This window comes from Rhinatrema bivittatum, chromosome 3 (assembly GCF_901001135.1).
Source record: "Rhinatrema bivittatum chromosome 3, aRhiBiv1.1, whole genome shotgun sequence".
Classification (NCBI taxonomy): Eukaryota; Metazoa; Chordata; class Amphibia; order Gymnophiona; family Rhinatrematidae; genus Rhinatrema; species Rhinatrema bivittatum.
In genome coordinates, this window is record NC_042617.1 from 9,030,055 (window position 1) to 9,052,925 (window position 22,871).

At 46.2% G+C, this 22,871-nt stretch overlaps 1 protein-coding gene across 6 annotated transcripts in view; it reads left to right on the forward strand.

The window, feature by feature from the left end:
* The window catches only part of TMEM63B (transmembrane protein 63B), a 298,942-nt gene that overhangs the window by 88,107 nt on the left and 187,964 nt on the right, over nt 1-22,871 (forward strand). For 5 of the 6 annotated variants that reach the window (XM_029592874.1, XM_029592872.1, XM_029592869.1 and 2 more), the window contains exon 2: nt 14,538-14,742. In XM_029592874.1, coding sequence (XP_029448734.1) covers nt 14,560-14,742 — 183 coding nt within the window. In that variant the 5' untranslated portion in view covers nt 14,538-14,559. Of the gene's footprint in view, nt 1-13,783; nt 13,880-14,537; nt 14,743-22,871 lie in introns of those variants that run through there. The other variant, XM_029592870.1, reaches the window with a different exon arrangement.

A 22,871-nucleotide genomic window follows, 5' to 3' on the forward strand; every position in this document is an offset into this window, starting at 1 on the left:
GGTACTGGGGGAGGCCTGATAGTGTCACCGTGCATATTTACTGAAAATTCGCGCTGCCCACACATGCGCATGTTATAAAATCGGCGTGGCCATGTGCGTGCACACAGGGATGGCTGCACACTCCTTTTAAAATCGACCCCTAAGGTTTTTACAAAAAAATATTCAAGGCATCATAGTTGGTTAGGGTTTCACCACTGTTCTAATGACGTCCCCTCTGTTTTCTGTCGACTAATACTATACAATTTTCTTCGGCCTTCTATCATCTACTTTACATGCCTACACATTATTCAGATGGGAACTGGTTGATTTATGACCACATTACGCCCGATCTCTCTTCTTTGAATTGATCAGTGAAGCCCCCTCAGAGCATTAGCTCATTGCTTAAATTTAAGATCTGGTCTGTGTTTGCTTGATACGCTAAGACTCACTGATGTTTGCTGTGGTAGGCCTCATATTATGGAACAGTTAGCCAGACTCCTTTGGAGAGAATCATATTTAAAATCTTTTAAAAAGGATTTGAAAATGTATTTGGAAAAAATATTTTCTTAAAATTAACAGAAATAACAGGTAGCACTCTGATTGCATTTGGGCAAAGATCCCAAAATGTCCTCATTTGAATAGTTGTTTGTTTTATATGAACATACTTTCTATATTCCACAACCAGTTAATATAGTCGCTGATCTAAAAAAAAAACCCTCTTTTTTTTAAATTTACTTTTATATTAAAGTCCATTTTTATCTTTTATTCTTTTTGAAATTTATATTTTTCAATTTTCTTTGAACAGAAGTATGCCCAGCAATAAAAGTATAATTAAAAGAGGAATTATCTACATTTCACTTAACTTGATCTTTCTCGCAGTCACTTTATATCTTTGTTTCTCCAGTATGTTGAATCTCTGAAACGCCAATTAGATGGACTCTGAAAATCGCCGAGGTTGCCAATGTTTCTCAGTTTGCTGCGTCAGGGCAGTCAATTTATTCTATAAAACATTTCATGAGAAGGTCATTCCTTCAAGTCCTTGCCATCAAGAAACAAAACATTTACTCACTCTTTGTCGATCTCTGAGCTCATTCTTCTTTCAGCGTATTCCATCGGGCTATGCAAACCTTTGCCTGTGAGTGGCTTGAGTGTCATCTTAATATACTACCCATTGGGTTTGAATTACAACCAATCAAATTCAAGCACCATGTCTACTTGTGGCTGATCTCATCAGTACTTGTAATTAACAACATCAAAACGTCATATGCGGGACTTCCAAAGCATTTATACACCAAATACCTACCTGTTTTTTGTTTTATTTAAATCATCTATCTCGATAAACATTATTTTGGCCAATAAAAAGTAATCAAGTTGTCTGTCCATTCGACATTTAACTCCAGCCGAGGAACCCGTGTTAAATTTAGGTCTTTCATTTGCACCAACTCAGAAACATGATGCGTTCCAATTTCGTCTAGATTTTCAACGCTTTATAAGAAATGTATCTGTAAAAACGTATTTCATAGAGCATCCGATTGTTAGTGATGCTATGTCCTTGGTAAGAGAATGTTCATCTTGGGTTCCACCTGGACCATTACATCCGTTAATACATACATTTCAACAACTTGTACTAAAGGATATTGATCATTTAGAACAGAGAGATGAGAAATTCCATAACACTATGGATAAGAATGCAAGAGATATTTTGTCTTCACTGGTATCAGATAAGAAGATAATTATAAAGCCAGCAGATGAAGGTGAATCAGTCGTTATTATGAATAGGGAAGATTATGTTGAAGAAATCTCACTTAGTTAAATGATGACACCAGTTATAAGCAATTGGGCAAAGATCCAACAAGAGCGCCAAATTCAGAAAATCACTTGTTCAGGTAAAGAACAAGGATTTTTAACTTTAAAGGTGTATACCTTTTTTGAATCCCAAACTTCCCCATATTCCAACTATATATGTGCTTTCCAAAGTACATAAAACTCTTGACAGGCCTCCTGGAAGACCAATCATTTCTTCCAGTGATTCTGTTTTAGAGCCACTATCACAATATGTTGACTTCTTTCTGCATGTGGAAAGGTCCATCTTATATCCGGGAAAATGTTTGAACCAATTACTGATTCCATGTGTAATTATTGGTTAGTCACTATGGATCCCACAAGGCCGAGCAATACAAGTCATACTGGAGATTTTAGAGACCAGCGATCATCCACACAGGGTGCCCACTGAGTTTATTGTGCAACTGACTACAATTGCTCTGAAGAACATTTTTTTCATGTTCCAAAGCAAATGTTTCCAGCAGATATCAGGGACAGCTATGGGGGCAGTAATGGCCCCCTCACTTGCAGATTTATTCATGAGGAAATTTGGATTAACAAGTCTCTGTTTTCTGACAGGATTTTTTTTTTTCTATAAGCATTATATTCAGCACCTCTTCATGGTTTGGTATGGTAATGAAGAAGAATTAAAAAAATATTTAGTACATGGATTAATATTGTGATTAAAGAATACAATCAGTTATGGTTTTGAGAAAATGTCTTTCCTAGATGTATTGATTACCAAAATGAAAACAGGAAATGAGGCAATCTTTTGAGAAAAAACCAGATAGAAATACTTTCTTGCACTATACCAGTGCCCTTGAAGAACAGTTAGATGTAATTGTTCTACTGTGGAGTTTGAAGGGTTAATTAGTAAATTAAGATCTAGAAGATATCAGACTAAATGTGTTAGACAGGAGGTAGAGAAGCTCTGTTATCAGGAACCAGGAATAAAGATAACTCAGACAAAATATTCACCTGCATCAAGGAAAATCCTGAGGAGGATTCGTGGTTCAAATGGTAGCGGGGTTAGAGAGGAGATGGGTCTCAGAATGGCCTTGTGCGAGCCAGGAATTGGAAAGAATGTTTTACGTCCGACTGCACTACATGATTCAAAAAAAGATAAGTCTATCAAGAAGGCTGACAAAATGAAGGGCCGTGGGGTTTGTAATGAAAGGATTTGAGTGTCCGGGATACAGTATGAATGCAGCCTGCAGCACTTATTCAGTGCGCATATCAGAAAATTTCCGTTGGGAAGACTAAAAGAGCATTGAGAGTTGTTTCCGCACTGCTGTGTGTGAACTTTGCACATGTCCTTTGGTCGGGTTGTGTGCATGTGTGTGTAGCTGACACAGCTGCCCTCTTTGTACCTGTCCTGTGTGGGGCAGTGTGTGTGTGTGTGTGTGTGTGAGTGTGTGAAGCTTGCACTGCTGCTGTCTGTGCTGTACCTGTTCTGTGCTGGGGCAGTGTGTGTGTGTGTGTGAGATGCTTGCACTGCTGCTGTCTGTGCTGTACCTGTTCTGTGCTGGGGCAGTGTGTATGTGTGTGTGTGTGTGTGTCTGAAGCTTGCACTGCTGCTGTCTGTGCTGTACCTGTTCTGTGCTGGGGCAGTGTGTGTGTGTGTGTGTGTGTGTGAGATGCTTGCACTGCTGCTGCCTGTGCTGTGGTGGGACTGTGTATATGTATGTGTGTGTGTGTGTGTGTGTGTGTGATGCTTGCACTGCTGCTGCCTGTGCTGTGGTGGGACTGTGTATATGTACGTATGTGTGTGTGCTGGGGCAGTGTGTGTGTGTGTGTGCGTGTGAGATGCTTGCACTGTAGCTGCCTGTGCTGTACCCGTTCTGTGCTGGGGCAGTGTGTGTGTGTGTGTGTGTGTGTGTGTGTGTGTGAGATGCTTTCACTGCTGCTGTCTGTGCTGTGCCTGTTCTGTGCTGGGGCAGTGTGTGTGCGTGTGTGAAGCTTGCACTGCAGCTGCCTGTGCTGTGGTGGGACTGTGTATATGTATGTGTGTGTGTGTGAGATGCTTTCACTGCTGCTGTCTGTGCTGTGCCTGTTCTGTGCTGGGGCAGTGTGTGTGCGTGTGTGAAGCTTGCACTGCAGCTGCCTGTGCTGTGGTGGGACTGTGTATATGTATGTATGTGTGTGTGTGTGTGAGATGCTTGCACTGCTGCTGCCTGTGCTGTACCTGTTCTGTGCTGAGGCAGTGTGTGTGTGTGAGATGCTTGCACTGCTGCTGCCTGTGCTGTACCTGTTCTGTGCTGGGGCAGTGTGTGTGTGTGTGTGTGTGTGTGTGTGTGTGTGTGTGTGTGAAGCTTGCACTGCAGCTGCCTGTGCTGTGGTGGGACTGTGAATATGTATGTATGTGTGTGTGTGTGTGAGATGCTTGCACTGCTGCTGCCTATGCTGTGGTGGGACTGTGAATATGTATGTATGTGTGTGTGTGTGTGAGATGCTTGCACTGCTGCTGTCTGTGCTGTTCCTGTTCTGTGCTGGGGCAGTGTGTGTGCGTGTGTGAAGCTTGCATTGCAGCTGCCTGTGCTGTGGTGGGACTGTGTATATGTATGTATGTGTGTTTGTGTGTGAGATGCTTGCACTGCTGCTGTCTGTGCTGTACCTGTTCTGTGCTGGGGCAGTGTGTGTGTATGTGTGTGTGTGTGTGTGAGATGCTTGCACTGCTGCTGCCTATGCTATACCTGTTCTGTGTTGGGGCAGTCTGTGTGTGTGTGTGTGTGTGAGATGCTTGCACTGCTGCTGCCTGTGCTTTACCTGTTCTGTGCTGGGGCAGTGTGTGTGTGTGTGTGTGTGTGTGTGTGTGTGAGATGCTTGCACTGCTGCTGCCTGTGCTGTACCTGTTCTGTGCTGGGGCAGTGTGTGTGTGTGAGTGTGAGATGCTTGCACTGCTGCTGCCTGTGCTGTACCTGTTCTGTGTTGGGGCAGTCTGTGTGTGTGTGTGTGTGAGATGCTTGCACTGCTGCTGCCTATGCTGTACCTGTTCTGTGTTGGGGCAGTGTGTGTGTGTGTGTGTGTGTGTGTGAGATGCTTGCACTGCTGCTGCCTGTGCTGTACCTGTTCTGTGCTGGGGCAGTCTGTGTGTGTGTGTGTGTGTGTGTGTGTGTGTGTGTGAGTGATGCTTGCACTGCTGCTGCCTGTGCTGTACCTGTTCTGTGCTGGGGCAGTCTGTGTGTGTGTCTGTGTGTGTGTGTGTGTGTGTGTGTGTGAGTGATGCTTGCACTGCTGCTGCCTGTGCTGTACCTGTTCTGTGCTGGGGCAGTCTGTGTGTGTGTGTCTGTGTGTGTGTGTTTGTGTGTGTGTGTGAGTGATGCTTGCACTGCTGCTGCCTGGGCTGTACCTGTTCTGTGCTGGGGCAGTCTGTGTGTGTGTGTGTGTGTGTGTGTGTGTGTGAGATGCTTGCACTGCTGCTGTCTGCTGGGGCAGTGTGTGTGCATGTGTGAAGCTTGCACTGCTACTGCCTGTGCTGTGGTGGGACTGTGTATATGTGTGTGTGTGTGTGAAGTCTGCACTGCTGCTGCCCTTTTAAATGCCACTTGTCCCCAACCACTGCCATCTTGAATGTATTTACACTGTTTGAGAAAATAGATAATAACTTTTCCCTGAAATACAGGAAAATCAGTAAAGTGCTTGAGGATTACCAGGAAGGGACTTGAGGTGATGAAGGGAATGGGGACTCCTTTAATGGTGCTGGGATACGGAGTTGCACTTTGTCCTGCTAGCCTGGCTTCTTAACGCTCCTGAGCACCACTGACCCCCTCCGATGCGTGATCTGGTGCTCTCTAGGACCCTGCTGTACAAAAACACCCAAGCCAGGTCCGGCTCTGCTGCTTTTCTGGTGTCAGCTCTGTCATGTGCTCCGGCTGATCCAAGAAACCGTTTGTACATGTTGCCAGTACATTCCTGTGAAAGGTTGTGTCCTGTTTATCTCTGCTCCCTGCCGCAGTGACAGACAGACAGGGGGACAGGCTCTGCAGGGTTTATACCTCGTGGGACCAGTGTCAGCCCTTGATCGTAAAGCCGCTTGCTCCTTTACACTGTCACAGGCTCTCTTGCATGGGATTACTTGTGTACGCACAATGCCATTCATTTTTGTGAGTGTGCGCCTTCTCTGTGTAACCCCACAGCCAGCCGGGCATGAGGGAAGCTTGCATCTCCTGGAGACTCCGTGTATGCAGATTCATCTCATGCATATTCACGGTGGAGATCCTGAAAACCCGGCTGGCAGAGGGGGTCACTTTAACTGCAGAAGAAGAAGTGATCAGGAAGATGATATACAAATAGTAACTCTCCCTGCAACTACTCTTAGTATGACACTGTCATTGTGAATCCGAAAGAGGTCGTAGAGCTAATGCATCAAATGCTGGATTTTAGGACCGGCGTTCTGAAGGGACTCGCCTTTTAAACTGCAGACCACCTTTTGTTAATCTGTAACCTCTCCCCGCTGCCTCTGAGGATTGGAGGGCGGCCAGTGTAACGATCCTAGAAAGTAAGACCAGGGAGCTGAGCTAAATGGAATAGAATTACTGGACGTTATTTATTATCTTTAAACATCGCCATGTAAGGCTGGCATTCTGTGCTGTTTACAGCATATGCAAGGGCTTCAAGCAGTTTGCAGCTTGTATAAATGATGTGACGTAGGTAAAACAAGGTAACAGATCAGTTCATATATCGTCGATCAGTAGATGAGGTGAGCAGTAGAGATCGGTGCTAGATAGCTGGGCTGGGTGCATGTGCTCCAGTGAGGGGTACGAGATAGTGTGAAGGAGGGGGTTCATCGATTTTCAGGGCACTGTCTGGGAAGCTGGATCTGAATAGCCGGCTCGTGCAGTGTTTCCTTGATGGCTCCTACATCCTTCTGGATAGAGTTTCACAGCTTGGGGCCTGTTACTTTTGGTTTGGTTTGCCTCATCTGTGGGTAAGATGTGCAAGGCAGTTCTCTTGTGCTGAGCAATCGGGTCTGAACTATTTTGGGCTCTTGTTAGGTGTTTTGTGGAACAGGGAGAGAACTGTGAATTCAGATCTGCTGGCCACTGGCAGCCACTGTATGCTGTGCAGGCCGGGAGACATATATATGTAGATATAGATGTACGTAGCCTCTAATCCTCAGGCAGACAAGTCTCACATAGCAGAGTCCAAATCAGGGCAACTTCACACAGAGCTCCTTTGCCTATAGGAAGTCCATAGCTGGATGGCAAAGAACAAGCTCTGCCCATCACTGCTCTGGACAACCAACCCCCCACCCACCCATTCTCTTACAAGTCATCCACAGAGCTGCTAAAATCCTCGGGGAAACCATGCACATGCGGATCTCCGTCATGGTTAAAGCGTCCCTTTGGCTGAAGGGATAACTGGTGTTCTTCCCTGCTCCAGTCGATCAGGTCTGTTCAGTCATCAGACGTCGCTGGTCTATTTTGCAGCTGCGTCCCATTTTCAGTGAAGTTCCTGGTCTCGCTTTTCACTCACCAGTTGGTCCACTCCCCTAACCTACTGGCCCTCATCCTTGCGGGCATGGCATTCCCTTTCCATCTCTGCCTGTGTACGCCCTACATCCGGCACGACATATTCTAGCTGGCACTCGTCAACTTGCACGTGGGCCGGCGTAGCCTATGTTAGAAATTGTCCCTGCTCACTACTGTTTGTAGGAAAACCCACTCGGTTATTGAAGGCTGGTATTTTTGGACACCTGTTGTACAGACAGACAGACAGTAAGTGAGGAAGCGCCCTTAGTGCCCCATTGCTTGGATGCCTCTCAGATTCGTTGCAGTTGATCTGGTGGTCCCCCCCTTCCAGAGGAGGAACATTTTCTGAACAAGGTTGGCTCTGAGGGCTTCCCTCCTTAACTCTTGGCAGTTTAATCCCGGATGTGGAATGGTCTGTGTGTTTCTAGTTATCTCATGGCTGCTCCTAGGCCTTATCTTCTCCTTTTCTGCTTTTCTGATTGACTCGTTTCCTCTGGCTGCTGATTGGCTTTCTGTTGTCATGTGACCACTCCTCTTTTGTGCTGTGCAAATTTGCTTTCCTCTTTTTAGCTTCTTTTCAGACCCCCTCCCTCTGTTACAAAGAGTTGTATCAGGTTTGTTTAACTTTTGTAGCATTCATTTACTAATCCTTGTGTTTTTCCCTCTTCAGCTCTTGGTTTCCAGTTTCCCTTTTGTTTATTTTACAGTTTGAGCTGTTTAAGTCCCTCAGGTTGCAGCCTTCCGGCGAGGTCCATGACGAGGGGCTTATGTTTTGTTCACACTCTCATTCTGAAGCTCTTGAACGAGCACACGTTTATTAGGAATAAATGTCTCTTAATGTCTATGGTGGACGCCATGAGCTACCGCACCCTTTTGCTTTGTGGTTTAACGTTTGGTTGGGTGCATTCTCACTCCTTCCTACAAACTGTGTAACATCATAAATCTGAGAGAGTACAAAGTGAGAGACGATCGAGTCGCAGTGATACATGCACTGGACAAGTCACTATATGCAGGCCTACAGAAAGCACAAGAGCATGCCTACTGCCAGGCTTTAAACTTAAGTCACCTGTAGGGGCAAGAGGACCAAAGTACTCAGTTACTCTGTATTTTAACTCCCAGAGGTTGGAGAAGTTGATGCCCACCTATACCTTTTGTGATCTGCCCTTGAAGGAGGGTTAGAACCAGTTTAGCATATGTAACCTTTTTCCAGCCACTCCCAGAATTAGCAAGGGGCCAGCTTCAAATGCCGCCGAGCTTGAGGGAAACCGGGCTGCAGCTCCGAATCAGGATTTTTCTGTGTGAGACAGCAAAAACCGTAAGGCTCAAGAGATCATGCACACTGCTTCTCAAAAACAGAATATCCACAACTGGGTGTAGTTCCAAAACAAATATACTTTACTGAGGTCAAAAACAAAGTTTATGCACTACAAATATAGACAAAAGACAATATTCAGGATTTCAGTTTTTCACGTAGATAAGCAGCTGAATTAGCCATGCTGTCTGGGTACGTCTTCCGTGCCACTAGCTCTCTAAGTATAGCAAAGTCTTTCAGCCGGGTGCTCTCTCTTATATCCTCTCTGATTCACCTCAGGCTCCTCAGGCAGTTTTTTTCCACGCGGCAGTTGGCACGTGGAGCTCTGCTCTCCTATGAGAGAAACTTTCTGAAGTAAAAAAAAAACAAACCCAAAGAAACCAGTGAGAAAAACAGCAGCACTTCTTCAATTCAGTACCTGTGAGAAGAATGCCACTTCCTGGTTTCAAATTTTGCTCTTGTGGCAAAATTATATCGGCCACCGATCGCCACACATCCTGCTACTTGTGTCTGGTTCCTTCCCACGACCGAGTAAACTGTGAGGACTGTGGACGTATGTCCCGCACAAGCCCAGCGTCAGCGGGCAGCCAGGATTCAGGATCTTCAAGCCAGGACTTCGGGTTCCTATGCCCCATCTGAGGCCTCGGTATGGTCTTCACCGGGCCCAAAGAGGCTCTCCTCATCGAGGAGAGCCTCCTCAGTAGACCCTGCGGGGTCAGAACACCCACCGTTGCTTGCCCGTGACAAAACGGGGCACGGTGCTAGAGATGTGTCGGTGGGATCACCGACGCACGCAGCGCATCGACGATCGGTCAGGTGCACCGACGCGACTCAGAAAATAAAAAGCATTGAAGTACCAGGAGAGGTACGGCGCTTCGCACCAAAGGCCACGCAATGCATCGACGCACCAGATGTCCAGCGCATCGGCGCAAGGATGCCTCGGCATCAAAAACGTCGACGCATAGACATCGAGGCATTGGTACCACCTTTAAAGGATGCATCGTCGACGCATTCCGGCGCATTGCCAATACAATTCACACAGAAACACAAGAAACACCATTCAGGTCCTAAGAGACCACGGGAAATGTCTCCTCTGCAATTTGTGCACCCTGAACCAGAATTTTCACCACCTCATATTTCGCCTACATCTCCTTCTTCACATAGAACCTTCTCATCTGAGTCCATAGTTTCTATTGGTATATCGAGCCTTGGTCAACCTCAACTGGATCCAGGTCATGGTTCAGGGGATGTAATCCCATCTACTCTTCCGCCAAGTACAGAGCCAATACCATCTCCGTCGACTTCAAGTCTAGCTAGTCAAGCTATGACCCAGATTACTAATATTCTATCTCGGTTCTTACAATCAGTTGAAAAATCGAATGTTTCACCTCAACCGGGGTTGGCGCCGGCTGGCACGCACAGGTTACGCCTGCCAGAGGCAGGCGTAACTTGAAGAAATAAGGTAGGGGGGGATTTAGATAGAGCTGGGGGGTGGGTTAGATAGGGGAAGGGAGGGAAAGGTGGGGGGGAGCTAAAAAAAAAAAAAGCAGCCTTGGAGGGAACGGGGAAATCTATCAGGGCTCCCCTTGGGCTCAGCGCGCGCAAGGTGCATACCGACCCCCGGATTTTATAACATACACGCGGCATAAAAATTCCCATCTGGACCAGACTGAGGGTCCAGCAAGCCCAGTATCCTGTTTCCAACAGTGGCCAATCCAGGTCACAAGTACCTGGCAAGATCCCAAACAGTAAACAGTAGATCCTTCAACACAATAGCCCACAACTCAATATGGTTAAGCTAACCCTCTTATCTGATTCACACACCCCTAAGCGTTTCCCTTGACTCCCCCGTACAGCTCTTGAACCTCCCTCCCTCCTACCCTCTATATGCCCCCTCTGCCCTCCCTCACCCTCTTTCCCTCTCTTCCTCCCTCCTTATCTCCATCATTTGTTCTCCCCCACCATCCATTTGAATCTCTAAATTACGCAGCTCCTCTCTGCTATTACCCTTTCTAACGTCAATGTGTTATAGTTTTTCAAGTTTTTGTATTGATAGTATCATGACCACTCCAGCATAAGTGTTCTCCTTTAAGACATCTATATGAATATAGCTACCTAAGTAACTCTTATACTCCTGTTCTCAAATACTGATATAGCTCTTGTATTTTTTGTATTTTATTGTATAGTTTTATTGTATAGTTCCTAGTTATCACAATTATATGCTCTGTATATTTGTTTTCCAAATTGTTATACTGTTCATTGTAAGGGGCCTTGCCCGTAAGTTATTTGTTGTATGTAAACCGATACGATGTGCAAATGGCTATCGGTATATAAGAAACCTCAAATAAATAAATAAATAAATAGATCCCATTCTGCTAATGCCCAGGGATAAGTAGTAGCTTTTCCTAAGTCTATCTGGTTAATAACAGTTTATGGACTTCGGGAACTTGTCCAAACCTTTTTTATACCCAGCTACACGAACTACCTTTACCATGTCCTCCAGCAATGAATTCCAGAGCTTAATTGGGCATTGAGTGAAAAAGAACCTTTTCCAGTTTGTTTTAAATGTGCTGCTTACTAGGGATGTGCATTCGAGTGTCAATTTGTTTGGACGCCTATCGCATACCTAATGAATAAATGCATGTATGCATAGTAAACTGTGTGCGCCTAATGGGCGCACCTTAGATGGATGTGCATAGCATTCGTTTTGTGTGTACACCGTTCGTTTTGTGTGTACATTCGTCTGTTCGTTATATATGTGCTTACGTATGAAACCGATGGACGTCCAAAATGAATGCACATCCCTGCTATTTACTGACTTCATGGCAGCCTTACAAGCTGTTGTCTGCCTCTGAATGCGTGCCCCTTGCTTTTTTCCTGTAGCTTCAAAATCCTTTTCTTGGATGACAGCAGAAAGCACAGGCCTGTTCACTTTGTATTCTGGTTGCCTGTTCTGGGAACCCCAAGGGCATTGTGGGCTGATCCCCAGCTTCCAGTGACCAGAACTTCCGAGCCTGAGAGAGACTCGCTGGGGCTTCTGGAATGGGCCATAGGGCTCGGTGATCAGCATTTCCCAAAGCACTGCCACCCGTTGCTGAGGAGGTGATAGAAGAGCTTCCGGAGCCCTGCAGCCCTCTAGCGCTGACGTGTCAGCAAGGTCCCCTGCTGTGAGGAGAGAGAGGCCGAAAGGAGCTAAGGGAAGGAAAACTGGAAGCAGAGCATTGCACACAAGTTCTGGATACCCTGCGGCCTGTGCCCAGAGCCAGCCTAGTCCTGGGGATGTGAATCGGGTGCCCAATCGTTCCCGCTTTCGGGTTTGGAGATTTTCCCGCAGATCCCCGTTTGGTTTTTTTCCCTTGAAAAATCGTTTTTCGGGTTAGTGCGCGCTAACAAAAATAGCAAAAAATAACAAAACTACGCGTTTTTCAGGTTAGTGCTCGCTAAGGAGTTAGCGAGCACTAACCCGAAAAACGATTTTTACGAAAATTTGGGGGAAAAGTGATAGTTTCTTTTTTTGCCCAATATATTAACGAATTTAGAAATATCGTACGATATTTCAATTCGTTAGAAAAACGATTCACATCCCTAGTGTGATCTCGAGTTTCCTGCCCCAAGGATCCTGTAGGCAAAGGGGCTTTTGTGTTGAAATATTAGAATTTACAGGAACCTTTCTCCGGGCTGGCGCAGCATTAACCCACCTGCCACAAAGTAAGGTCAGTGACTGCTGAAGGTCCCACGTTGAGTACTGGAGGTGTGCGAGGCTCTGGCAGCTCGGACTGCAAACTGCAGGCTGCTCTCAGTGCTTCGCAAGGATTAACCATTCAACCCTCCATAGAGTAGGCACTCTTTCTAGGTATTTGGACTGCATACGACTAATACTGCTCTGGAAATATGAAGTAATAGGAGCAACTCATCTTCATAATTTTCTCACTAATCAGAGGAAAACGTAAGCATCACTGATAGAATTGAACTTTTCTGCCAGCCATGTTACCTTACAGGTACAGTGACCCAGACCTCACCCGGCGTGTCCCCTCCCCCCATGCATGTTACCTTACAGGTACAGTGACCCAGACCTCACCCGGCGTGTCCCCTCCCCCCATGCATGTTACCTTACAGGTACAGTGACCCAGACCTCACCCCGTGTGTCCCCTCCCCCCCATGCATGTTACCTTACAGGTACAGTGACCCAGACCTCACCCTGAGTGTCCCCTCCCCCCATGCATGTTACCTTACAGGTACAGTGACCCAGACCTCACCCGGCGTGACCCCTCCCCCCATGCATGTTACCTTACAGGTACAGTGACCCAGACCTCACCCGGCGTGTCCCCTCCCCCCATGCATGTTACCTTACAGGTACAGTGACCCAGACCTCACCCGGCGTGTCCCCTCCCCCCGTGCATGTTACCTTACAGGTACAGTGACCCAGACCTCACCCGGCGTGTCCCCCTCCCCCCCATGCATGTTACCTTACAGGTACAGTGACCCAGACCTCACCCGGCGTGTCCCCCTCCCCCCCATGCATGTTACCTTACAGGTACAGTGACCCAGACCTCACCCAGTGTGTCCCCTCCCCCCATGCATGTTACCTTACAGGTACAGTGACCCAGACCTCACCCGGCGTGTCCCCCTCCCCCCCATGCATGTTACCTTACAGGTACAGTGACCCAGACCCTTCTCATCCTGTCTCTCAGGCATGCTACACACATTTATTTGTTTATTTATTTGTTTGTTTGTTTATTTTTGGTTTTATATACTGAAATTCCTGTATGAAATACAAATCAGTCTGGTTTACATGGAAGGGCTAATCGCCCGGGGTTTATATAACCGCCCAAGGCTTTTACATGAAACGGTTAAATTTACATATAACAATTAAAACCGTAAGTCTCAGTTTAACAATTAAATAATTAAAGAGGAAATTGCCTGGGGCATTAAGTACATGCCTAGCGGCTTTACATAAAATTAAACAGTAACTCGTCACTGGTGAAAATGAAAATGAAGACAATTGAATAGGGTAGTGGAGGGGGAGCAAGAAGGAGAGCAGAGGCTGAATGCAAGGAGGGAATGAATACTAGGAAGGAAGTTCAAAATTGAAAGGGAGGGGTAGAAGGGAGGAACGGAAGAGTGGGTTGGATATTTGAGAAGTAGGACTAACGTGGGAGGGAGGAGATCAGCGTTAGATACCGAGGAGGGAGGAACTTGGGGGGAGAGGGAGAGTAGGAGGACGGCGAGGGGAGAAGTACTGCCTATAAAGAGAATCAGCATATAGTGAGCTTCAGGAGAGAGCACTTAAATGAAGGTATCAGAGCATGTCGTCGTCCTAGTAGTGTTACGTATCTGGGTGGCCTTTATATTCTGCAGATGGGTGCGATACAGATGTATTTGCAGTTTTTCTCCTGCATTGTTTTTCTGCCAGATGTTGCAAGAACTGATCAGCTGGCTTGCCGGCTCTTGCCTGCTGTTGTGTAACTCTTACATAATTAGCTGGAGCGTATTCTGTCATCAGCAGATGAGGCTGTTCTGCTCTTTGAGTGGGTTAAGTGGACACAGAACCTTTCCCAGAAGGTCGGATATCTGTGGCATGGAATAAAGGCAGAGCTTGTGCCCCTAAGTAAACCCCCGTCTCCTGCTTGTTGCACCCATCCTGTTCTCTGCTGTTTTATTGGTGGTTACAAACCCTAACGCTCTGTTCTGTATCACACTAACCGTGCTTGTAACATGTTTTAATCCTGCTATTGTTGGAGGTGATATAAACGGGGCTGGAAGAAAACCTGGTGCCTGGCATCTGCTAGCAGACCCAGTGGAAGGAGATCCTGCTGGGCGTGTGCTCGGGCCTGGCCGTAGGAGCTGCGGCTGGGCCACAGAAAGAAAGAAAGAGGCTGGGTGAGAGGAGGGGAAGGGCCCGAAACGTTCTTCTGCAGAACCGATTCATGCTGCCTTTCTCTTTCTTTCTGCAGGTGAGATGATGAAGCAGTAAAGATGCTCCCCTTCCTGTTTGCCAGCCTGGGCACGGCAGGCGCCTCCTGCACAGCCTCAAGCTGCAGCAACGGCTCCACCGCCAAGGACTACTGCTTCACTGCCCGCATCCGCAGCACCGTGCTGCAGGGCCTGCCCTTCGGAGGGGTGCCCACCGTGCTCGCCCTCGACTTCATGTGCTTTCTGGTAAGGGCAGAGAGGGGGGAGGAGAATGGACCTGGGCATGGTTGCACCTGCAGCGCTCCGCCTGTACCCATTCCACTGATGCACAGAAGTCTGCTTTGAAAATTCAGGTTGAAGTCTGTGTGCACTTCTACATGTAAAACTAGTGAGTGGGGATGTCAGTCCCGGCACGAGTGCACCGATGTACGAGTCCCATTGTGTTGTGGGAGAGGCCATCTTGGCTCTGTGTGCATCCCACTGCCTTTCAGGACTGGGAGTCCTGGCACCGATGGCGATTTCCTCGCTTAAGCCTGGATTGGCCACTGTCTGAGATGGGACCATGGGGCTGAGCCAGCACAGCACTTCTTCTATGTTACAGGCTGAGTGTGGGAATCCTAGCACTGATGTGCAGCTCTCACTATCATTTAACGTCCTCCTCTGCCGTCAGTCTGTCCGCTCTGCTAACTTTCACTCCTACTACAGTGCCGGAGACCCCCAGTTGACTTCTGGCTCTCAAGTCACCAGTTCACAACTTGGGGGTCCTCTGTGCCTGCCCTCGGGCTTTCATGACATCTGTTGTTGTGTTTTATCTCCTCCGTATGTCCTGGGAGTCCATTCCATACGGCCACCTCTTTCCATGAAAAAATATTTTCTGTTTCTCCTGAATTTACTTCCTTGGAACCTTCTCCTGTGATGTCTTCTTCTAAATCATGCTTTCTTTTATTTTACGTTATTACTCAATTAACTGAAAAATCGTTTTAAAAATTATTCAATGTGGTATATTTTATAATATTTGAATATCCAAAACGAAACAGGAGAATATCTGCTCATCAATTGTGATTAGCACACAAAAATAATTGAGAGCAGAAAATTAGTCAGTCCAAGTCTTTATAAGTTGTGCGTATTCCATATTTATTTATAAGGTAATTCAAAGCGGCTACTCCATAAGCTCTAATACATGTAAGTTTTCCCTCAGTTCCCCCAACACGGACCGTGTTTCGCTGGAAGCTGCGTCGGGAGGGACTGAGTACAGTGTGTAATTTCAACCACTACAACCAAAACAAAACATTCAATTATAACTTTAACCACAAGGACTATGTAGGGCCTAAGATACTGAATAAGCCGGGACACATCCCTTCACTCAGGTCCAGTTTAGTTTAAATGGAGAGCAAGCAGTGTTTACAGAAACGCCGATTTAAAGGACTGTAAAATGGCGCGGAAAACGGGCAGCCAATCAGAAACAAGATAACAGATATTACACTTTTTTGTATAAAACACCTTTACAGTCAGAGAAAACGGAACCACTCAATGTCATTGTTTAGCCTGCCCGGGGCTAAACAATTTAATCGGAAAATCATTGTTCTCTGCGTGTAAGAGTTTCCGAGAAGTTCCCACCACGTGATGAAGGAGACATCATATCAATAATCAAGAATTTTAAACCATCCACTGAATGTCCAAATGAAGACCAATGAGGCACTAGAGGGGCCGTATCACGATTCGTATGGATATTGGACCGATGCTCAATAATCCTAGTCAGGTGGGTCATCTTAGGAAAGGAATTTCCCTGACAACGCCAGATTGGTTGATAATCATGACAGATGTCACCTCTGGGACTGGGAGGGCTCACAGTCAGGAGTTAGAGCTGCCAGGATGCCAGAATGCAGCACAGCGGCCATGGAACATCAACAAACTGGGAGCAGCTAGAGCAGCTTCTACTAAGCATATTCACCTTCTCATAGCCGGAAAGAACAACTTCTGAGCCGATTTCCTCATCAGGAAAAATTTGGACCTAGGAGAATGGGAGCTGGTGGACGAGTCCTTTCTGCTCCTGGTGAACCACTGGGGCCTATTGGATTTAGGCCTGTTGGCATGTTTGAACTAACATAGAAATGACTGCAGAAAAGGACCAAATGATCCATCCATTCTGCCCAGCAAGCTTAGGATAGCATCAGCTGTGCCATACAGGTCTCCCCCATAAAGGTATAATCAGGGGTGGCATCTGCCTCGCAAGTTACCCCCATACTTATTTTCCCAAACCATTAAAGTCAGGGTCCTTGCTGGTTTCTGTCCAATTCCTCGTTACCTCTTGCTGTTGAAGGAGAGAGCAATGTTGGAGCTACAAAACAAGTATCAGGCTTATTGGTTAAGGGCAGTAACAGCCGCATCAGCAAGTTACCCTCATGCTTATTTGTTTTCCCAGATCATAAAATTCATGTCCTTGTTGTTTGTTGTGTGAAATTAATTCTCCTTTCCTCTTTTCCCCTGCCATTAAAGCAAAGAGCAATAATGAGTTGTATGAACAGTTTGAAGGCTTGATGGTTAAGGATAGTAACCGCCACACCAGCAAGTTACCCCCATGTGCCCTTTTCCTCATTTCTATCCTTTAGCCTATAGGGATCCACAGTGTTTATCCCAGACCCCTTTTGAAATCTTTCACCATTTTTGTCTTCACCACCTCCTCTGGAAGGCCATTCCAGGCATCCACCACCCTCTTCATAAAGAAATATTTCCTGACGTTGGTTCTGAGTTGTCCTCCCTGGAGTTTAATGATGTGACCCCTAGATCTACTGATTTCTTTCCAACGGAAAAGGTTTGTCAAATTCACATTCAGGTATCTGAAGGTCTGTATCCTATCTCCCCTGTACCTCCTCTCCTCCAGAGTATACATATTTAGGTCCTTCAACCTCTCCTCATAAGTTATTTGATGGAGACCCCACACCATTTCTGTCACCCTTCTCTGGATCACCTTCATCCTGTCTCTATCCCTTTTAAGATATGGTCTCCAGATCTGAACACACTACACCAGGTGAGGCCTCACCAAGGACCTGTACAAGGGGATCATCACTTCCCTTTTCTTACTCGATATTCCTTTCTCTATGCAGCCCAACATTCTTCTGGCTTTAGCTATCGCCTTGTCACATTGCTTCGCCATCTTCAGATCACTAGACACTATCACCCCAAGGTCCCTCTCTTGCTGTATGTACAAAATCCCTTCAGTCCCAAGACATACAGCTCTTTTGGGTTACCTCACCCCAGATGAATGACTCTGTACTTCTTGGCATTGAATCCCAACTGCCATATCTTCAACCACTGTTCAAGCTGCCTTAAATCACATCTCATTCTCTCTACTCCTTTCGGTGTGTCCACTCTGTTGCAGATCTTAGTGTCATCCGCAAAAGGACAAACTTTACCTTCTGTTCTTTTCGCAATGTCGCTCACAAAGATATTGAACATAACCAGTCCCAATACCGATCCCTGTGGCACTCCGCTTAATACCGTTCTTTCTTTAGAGTAGGTTCCATTTACCATCACATACTGTCTTCTATCTGCGAACCAGTTTGTAATCCATGCCATCACCTTGGCACTCACTCTCCCAAGCTTCTCATTTTATTCACAAGCCTCCTTTGCGGGACCGTATCAAAAGCTTTGCTGAAATCCAAGTATATCACATCGAGCGCTTTTCCTTGATCTAATTCTTTAGTCACCCAATCAGATTTGTCTGACAGGCCTTCCCCTAGTGAAGCCATGCTGCCTTGGGTCCAGCAATAGTTCACTAACCTTTCCTTCAGCAGAATCTCCATTAATTTTCCTACCACAGAGGTGATGCTAACCAACATGTAGTTTCCAGCCTCCTCTCTGTTCCCACTCTTGTGAAGCTGGACCCCCACCACTCTTCTCCTATCACTCGGCACCACTCCCGTTTCCAGGGATCTATTGAACAGGTCACTCAGCGGAGCCGCCAGCACATCTCTGAGCTCCCTCAGTATCCTGGGATGAACCTCATCAGGCCCCATGGCTTTATCCACTTTCAGTTTTCCTAGCTCTTCCCATATGTTCTTTTCTGTAAATGATCCACAGTCTTGTTAACTAACGATGATCCATCTCCAGGGTCTTCTTTAGTGAACACCGAATTGAAGTATTTGTTTAATATTTCCGCCATGTCTTCGTCTCTCTCCATGGATCTGTGGATCCATAAAGTATTGAGGATATGAATGAAGAGAAGAGACATGGGGGTGGCTTGCGGGAATGACGGTTACTACCTGGTGATTAATACCCTTATTCAATAAACATACACACGGTTAATGCGACTCCAACATTGCTCTATGCTTCAACGGCAAGAGGAAATGTGGAAAAAAGGATTTGCATTCACAAAAAAGCAGGGGAGTAGCTTGCTTGTTGAGGCGGTTACTACCCCAAACCAAATAAGCCTGATACTTCACTTTCAATGCATATGCAGCATAGCTCTCTGCTTCAATGGCAGGGGGGAATGAAGATAAGAGGATTTACATTCAGAGAACAACCAACAAGGACTGAATTGCATAGTCTGGGTATACAAATAAGCATGGGTGTAGCTTGCTTGTTACAGCGGTTACTACCCCGAATCAATTAAGCCCGATATTTCACTTAGAATACATACCAGCGCAGCTCACTGCTTCATCGGCAGGGGGGTGAAGAAAAGAGGATTTATATTCAGACAACAACCAACAAGGACTGAATTGCATAGTCTGGGTAAACAAATAAGCGTAGGAGTAGCTTTCTTATTGTGGCGGTTACTACCCCTAACCAATTAGGCTTGATACTTCACTTTTATTCAGCTCCAGCACTGCTGTCTGCATCGATGGTGGGGGTGGAAGAAAATTAGAACCAAAAAAGTTACCAATAAGGGCCCTGACCTCAGCAGTCAGAGTAACAGATAAGTATGAGAAAAATAACTGTGAAAGCCTGCTGGGCAGACTGGCTGGGCCTATTGATCATTGTCACTTTTCAATTTCACTATTACCACTTTGGACCTTTCTTCTTTCTCTGATGTAACTAAAAATGTTTTGTCACCTCGCTTTACCTCTTTCTTCTGCCTGACGTTTTGCTTTCTTGATGATTTTCTTCGTCTCCCTCAGTTTCACCAGATATTCTTCCCTGAGTTCCTCATCTTGTAATTCTTTCTATTCCTTGAGCGCTGTTCTTTTTGCTTTTATTGTGTCAGCCACCTCCTTTGAGAACCAGATCAGTTTCTTATTTCTCTTGCTTTTGTTTACTTTTCCAACATATAGATTTCCTGCCTTTGTAATTGTTCCTTTTAGTTTGGCCCACTGTTGTTCCACCTCTCCCAGTCTTCTAGTTCTGCCTCCAAGTACGACCCCATTTTGACAAAGTCTGTATTTTTGAAATGCAAAACTCAGGTTCTTGTATGACGACTTCTTATCCCATTTGCGATGTCTAACCAGAACATTTGATCACTGGTGCTGAGGTGGGTGCCCACCCGGACGTAACAGACATTATTCCCGTTAGTGAGCACTAAGTCGAATATAACTCCCTCCCTCGTGGGCTCCAATACCATTTGTTTGAAGAGAGCCCCTTCCAGGGCATCCACTATCTCTCTACTTCTGGTAGATTCTGCAGAAGGGATTCTCCAGTCTATGTCCAGCAGATTAAAGTCTCCAACTATCAGCACGTCTCCCTTCTGTCCCACCTTTTGGATGTCTTTAACCAGATCTCTGTCAATTTCTTCAGTTTGAGTCAGAGGCCTGAAAACCACATCAGTAAAAATGGATGCACCATCCTCTCTTTTTTTTAGGACGGCCCATAATGCTTCTACTCTACCCCACATTCCTTGCAGTTCAGTTGCTTGGATATTGTTTTTGACATAAAGAGCATTAAACATGTCTATACCCGAGCTAAATTTGCCCATCGAGATTGGTTATTGCTCCCACGTCCGGTTGATTCTACTGATAAACTGACTTGTGTATTACCTTTTTCATCCATGAGTCAGACAACTAAAAATATAATTTGCAATAATTGGCACATTCTACAATTGCATCCAGAATTCCAGGAAACTCCCAAATTTACATACACCCGAGCTACCAATTTACAGGATCAATTGGTACACTCTGACTCATCACAACAGACAAGTGGTGCAGCCAAAATCATTGGGTCCCATCAAGCATGTGGGGCATGTTCAGTTTGCAATATCATGATCAACACGTCTGCCATTTTTTTCACAAGATTGAATTTTACGTGGATATTAAGACACCACACTAACTGTTCAACGTCAGGCATTATTTACCTTATTCAATGCCCGTGCAACCTCTGGTACATTGGTAAGCCATCACGTTCCTTTAGAACATGTCTTGTGGAACATCGCTCCTGTCTAACAGGCCCATACAGTAAGGAGCGGTAGGAAGAGCTGCATTAGTGCCGGGCGCACCCGCGGTTGCCGCATGCACAGTCTGGCTCACCTACCGCTCGATACTGTATTTAAATTGCTTGCAAATGCAAGCCGCGTCCAAGAAGCGTCCGTGAAGCGTTAGGCCCGCGCAACCCAGGAAGTGGACGGTTCTCCTACGCTCGGGATTGCCAGTCCTCTCTCCCCTCCTCCCGAAGCAAGGCACAGGGAGGGGGGGAGAGAGGACTGGTGAAACGACATGTAAAGTGTAAAGCAACGAAGTGACTTACTTTTCTTGCAGCCCTCCTCCAGAGACTGACATCGGCGGAGACGGACTGCGGCTTTCCTGCCTCCCGGGGGGGCAGCCGGTGGCGAAAGCGGCCCCGCCGGCAAAGATGGATGCCTGCACGGGCGAAAGCGGCCCCTGTGCGTGCAATTTGGCCGCTCAAGACGTGACGTCACATGTCGTGACGCCAAACGTCGTGACGTCAAACGTTGTGACGTCACGCCTTGAGCGGCCCAATTGCACGCACAGGGGCCGCTTTCGCCCGTGCAGGCATCCATCTTCGCCGGTAGCTGCCTCCAGGAGGCAGGGGAGCCGCATTGTCCGTCTCCGCCGATGTCCGTCTCCGGAGGAGGGCTGCAAGAAAAGTAAGTTGCTTCGTTGCTTGACACTGCCAGTCCTCTCTCCCCTCTTCCCGAAGCAAGGCTGCTTTACGCAAAGAATTCCCGGTTCCCGCGAATTCTTTGAGACTTGGCGTCCTCAATATGAAGGTTTCTGCTCTCCGTCAACATTTAAGTTAAGTATATTTTTTTGGCTATATAATTGTTCCATTTTTGATGCGCAGTTTCTTTAATACTTTTCAGTGCTTATATGTAATTCACCCCTGAAGAAGCTACATGATATTGTAGTGAAACACCGGCCGCTGTCGGGCGGGTTGAAATTATACCAAGTTTGACGGGACACTGTTATAAAAACACACATAACTTATGAATGTCATTCAACAAGGAGTTGTCATCCAGCCGCAAATGATTAACAGTCCTGACGGTTCTAATAGTTTCTATAGAACACGTCGTCAGGCTTGCTGATGCGGCACCTTACAAAAAATGTGTTTTTGATTGCATTATCTAACTGTTCATGAATGTTTTTGTGATGGGAGAGCATTTGTGAAATTTGGTTTGTTGCCGGTTCCCCTGTTGTTACACTGACTTGATAGACGGGATCAAGGTGTTGAGCTCTTTTTGGTGTATGTCACAGACAAATGTAGGCCATCCTTACCATGTAGCCTTTTACTGCTCCATACATGGCCCCAGCCTCCAATGTATCCAAAACCACATTCTGTACACCAGGTTTTGATCCAGGAATTGAAATTATTTATATGGCATAGCTTCTCGTTTCCCTTTCCATGACCAGGTAATACTTCCAAAAAGGCAATAGTCTTTGCCGTGTGTCTTATCATCCTTCCTAGATTTTGGAAATCTTTGGTACTGCATGGATACCATTTCTGTTGAGGTCAACGGTCCCCAGATGGATGATAACTCTGATATCAGTGACTTGGACTGTCTGGTTCACATTTCTACTAGCTGAGGTTTACTAACAGAATTTTAGACTTTCTGCTACAGCAGAAGCAAGACTGAGGTAGACTGCTCAAAGAACAGCCATGTGCTTGCAAAAACTGGCTCCAACTGTGCTATAGATTCTGAGCACCCCCAAATCTCGAGTACAAACTAGTGTTCTGCGTTCCTCACTTAAATTACACAGCAAATGTAATTCCACTTAGAAAAACAAGTGTTAGAATTCCCCCAACCCCCAAAACAGAAGAACAACAGAAAACAGAGTTTTGTATTTATTTTCTTGTCTAGCTTTATCAGTCTCCCCAGACACGGGCCAATACAGTAAAAATCGCTGGAGAGTGGGCACGCGCACAAGACACTCTCTCCTGTGCGCGCGATACAGTAATTTAATTTATTTAAATTAGGGCCAGTGGTAAAA